Below are 3,653 nucleotides of genomic sequence, written 5' to 3'. Positions count from 1 at the left end.
GACGATCATCGGCCTTTGAATGTGGAAGGAGAATCGTTTCTCTGTTCTGTCTGTGGGAGAATATTTCAAACATCAGTGTGAGTGGAAAAGCACCGAGACACACACACCCGAGAGAGAGTGTTGCAGTGCACTGACTGTGGAAAGAGCTTTAACCAGTTACACAGACTGAAAATTCATCACACCATTCACAGCGGGGAGAAACCGTACACGTGTTCTGTGTGTGGACGAGGCTTCAACTGATCGTCCAACCTGGAGAGACACAAGGACACCCGGACCACGGAGAAACCGTGGAAATGTGGGGACTGTGGGAAGGGATTCAATTCCCCTTCACAGCTGGAAACTCATCGACACAGTCACACTGGGGAGAGGCCGTTCACCTGCTCCGTGTGTGAGAAGGGATTAACTCAGTCATCACACCTGCTGAGACATCAGCGAGTTCACACTGATGAGAGACCTTTTAAATGTTCTGACTGTGAGAGGAGGTTTAAAAGCAAAACTCATCTGCTGGGACATCAAAGCGCTCACACTGGGGAGAGGCCGTTCTCCTGCTCCTTGTGTAAGAAGAAATTTACTAGGTCATCCCACCTGATGGCACACCAGCGAGTTCACACTGGGGAGAGGCCGTTCACCTGCTCCGTGTGTGAGAAGGGATTAACTCAGTCATCACACCTGCTGAGACATCAGCGAGTTCACGCTGATGAGAGACCTTTTAATTGTTCTGACAGTGAGAAGAGGTTTAAAAGCAAAATTAATCTGCTGACGCACAAACACACTCGAACTGGGGAGAGGCCGTTCTCTTGCTCTGTGTGTGAGAAGAGATTTACTCTGTCATCCCACCTGCTGAAACACCAGCGAGTTCACACTGGGGAGAGGCCGTTCTCTTGCTCTGTGTGTGGGAAGAGATTCATTCAGTCATCCAACCTGCTGGTACACCAGCGAGTTCACACTGGGGAGAGGCCGTTCTCTTGCTCTGTGTGTGGGAAGAGATTCACTCAGTCATCCAGCCTGCGGATACACCAGCGAGTTCACACTGGGGAGAGGCCGTTCTCCTGCTCCGTGTGTAAGAAGAGATTTACTCTTTCATCCAACCTGCTGATACACCAGCGAGTTCACACTGGGGAGAGGCCGTTCTCCTGCTCCGTGTGTAAGAAGAGATTCACTCAGTCATCCAGCCTGCGGATACACCAGCGACTTCACTCAGATGAGACACCTTTAAAATGTTCCGTCTGAGAAGAGGTTTAAAAGCAAAATTAATCTGCTGACACACCAATGCACTCACACTGTGGAGAGGGCGTTCTCCTGCTCTGTGTGCAAGAAGAGATTTACTCGTTCATACACCCTGCTGAAACACCAGCGAGTTCACACTGATAAGAGACTTTTTAAATGTTCTGACTGTGAGAATGGCTTTAAAAGCACAAATGATCTCCTGAAACACCAACACACTCACACTGGGGAGAGACTGTTCACCTGCTCCGTGTGTGGGAAGGGATTCACTCAGTCATCACACGTGCTGAGGCACCAGCGAGTTCACATATGACTGCAGGGGTCGGATTCTGCTGTTAATCCCATCCAGGACTGAACCATGTTCATTCTGACAGTTGGGGTTTGTTCTGCAGATGTTAATAGCCCCTATAACTGGACTGGAGTTTAATTTTCTGGATACATGTTGAATAAATCAGCTTAGTTTCAAACACCTTGTTGTAGATTTTGGTCTTTCCCACCTGAGTGTTTAACATCACCTGACTGGAGCTCAGAAAGGACAATCTGGGGGGAGGATCGTCCGGTGGGAACAGAACTTCAGCCTGGACACAGTCCTTCAGGACCACACTGAGAGGGGCAAACGGCACTTTGGTCTTTCCCGTCTCTCTTCCCTGACAGCAAAGTCGCCGTGCGGGTTAATCTTGAGGCGTGTAAGAAATGTGTCCCAGCCGCTCTCTTCCATGGTTCAGAGCTCCTGGGAATGGAACAGAAGGATCCTGTACAATGGTGTTTCGAGTCAGGAAGAACAAGAACAATGTGTAAGGATTAACCCATTAACAGATATAATTTAGTATAATTATAATCAATAGTAGAAGTAGAATGAAATGTACTATGAATCTATGTATCTCTAAATGTAAACTGTACTGTGTATTAATATAGTATGAACCATGTAACGTGTATTCAATAAGAAAGTGCTGGTGGGCCGAGAAGGATGCATGATGGTTATTAAAGTCAAGTTTGCAGTTAAAACTAAAAGGATGCTGACAACATTAAAGTGGGAAGTAACAGACTGTGGGGAAATCACAGACACTAAGGGAGGATGTGCTGGAATAGCATAATGTCCAAAAGACATGTCGATAACTGGGACTGAAGGTTAATTAAATCAAGGAGTCACGCCGGCTTAGGCCTCTCTATCTCGAGCCTCCGCAAGCTAGTGAATAGAAGTCTGTTTATACAAACGGTTCTGTGAAGGCTGACAATGTAAACTCTAAGATAAGGTACTGTTAAGTCTGTAACAACAAGGCACGGATGGTACCAGGAGTTATGCTTGGAATGTAACTTCTGAAGGTTGAGAGACATGAATAATGGTGAGGCTGAGAGATGTGGATGTGATAGTGAACTTCCACATAGACTGAAAAAGGAGATAAGAAGAGACCTCAAAATCTGAGGAAGGCGCACAAGATTCTGGCAAGAAAAAAGAGAACTCTTCAGTCAACAGATCACAGCGAGAGAGAGAGAGAGAGAGAGACCGCGCCGCAGTCACCTGGAGGGATTCTTCCGAGGTTTCAAGGAACAGACTGTGACTTTTTCTCTTTTTTAAGTATCACCTTTTTTGTACTAATTATGATGTGCTTAATAAATCTGTTTTGCCTTCAACCATAATACCAGTACCGTGGTGGTCTTGTTGTCAGGAACCAGTTCTTAGATTGGATTAGATTATAATCCTGAAAATAGTGGTTTAAATCCTACAATTGACGACCACGAATGGCCTATTTCTGACAACAGCCAAAACCTGGTATTACTGGATATAAGGTAACCAGAGAACCACAGAAAAGATACAGCACAGAAGGAGGCCATTTGGCCCATTGTGTCCACGTCGGCTCGCAGAACAACCAGGTGCCCATTCTAATCCCACCTTCCAGCACCCGGTCCGTAGCCCTGCAGCTTACAGCACTTTAGGTGCAGGTCCAGGTACTTTTTAAAGAGTTCAGGATCCTTGCCTCTACCACCAATTCAGGCAGCGAATTCCGTACACCCACCACCTTCTGGGTAAAGAGATTTTTCCTCATGTCCGCTCTAATCCTTCCGCCAATCAGCTTAAATATATGTCCTCTAGTTCTTGACCTCTCCACTAGGGGAAACAGATACTTCCTGTCCACTCAATCTCGTCCCCTCATAATTTTGTAAAACTCAATCAAGTCTCCTCTCAGCATCCTTTGCTCCACGAAAAACAACCCCAGCCTATCCAATCTCTCCTCATAGCTGCAATTTACAATCCCTAGCAACATTCTTGTAAATCTTCCCTGCACTCTCTCCAGAGCAATTACATCCTTCCTGTAATGTGGTGACCAGAACTTCTCACAATACTCCAGCTGTGGCCTTACCAGCGTTTTATACAATTCCATCATTACATCCCTGCTTATGTATTCTATACCTTGGCTGATAACGGAGAG

General features: G+C 46.2%; 1 protein-coding gene across 1 annotated transcript; it reads left to right on the top strand.

The window, feature by feature from the left end:
* Positions 1–285: 285 nt before the first annotated feature.
* Positions 286–1,572, top strand: LOC137336093 (zinc finger protein 436-like; the record flags this gene model as incomplete). The annotated part of the gene is made up of 1 exon (XM_068001582.1): positions 286–1,572. A coding segment is annotated over one exon (945 nt), but the record flags the coding sequence as incomplete, so codon positions are not given.
* Positions 1,573–3,653: the final 2,081 nt, after the last annotated feature.

Source organism: Heptranchias perlo, chromosome 20, assembly GCF_035084215.1.
Source record: "Heptranchias perlo isolate sHepPer1 chromosome 20, sHepPer1.hap1, whole genome shotgun sequence".
Lineage (NCBI taxonomy): Eukaryota > Metazoa > Chordata > Chondrichthyes > Hexanchiformes > Hexanchidae > Heptranchias > Heptranchias perlo.
This window is presented reverse-complemented; position numbering and strand designations above follow the sequence as displayed.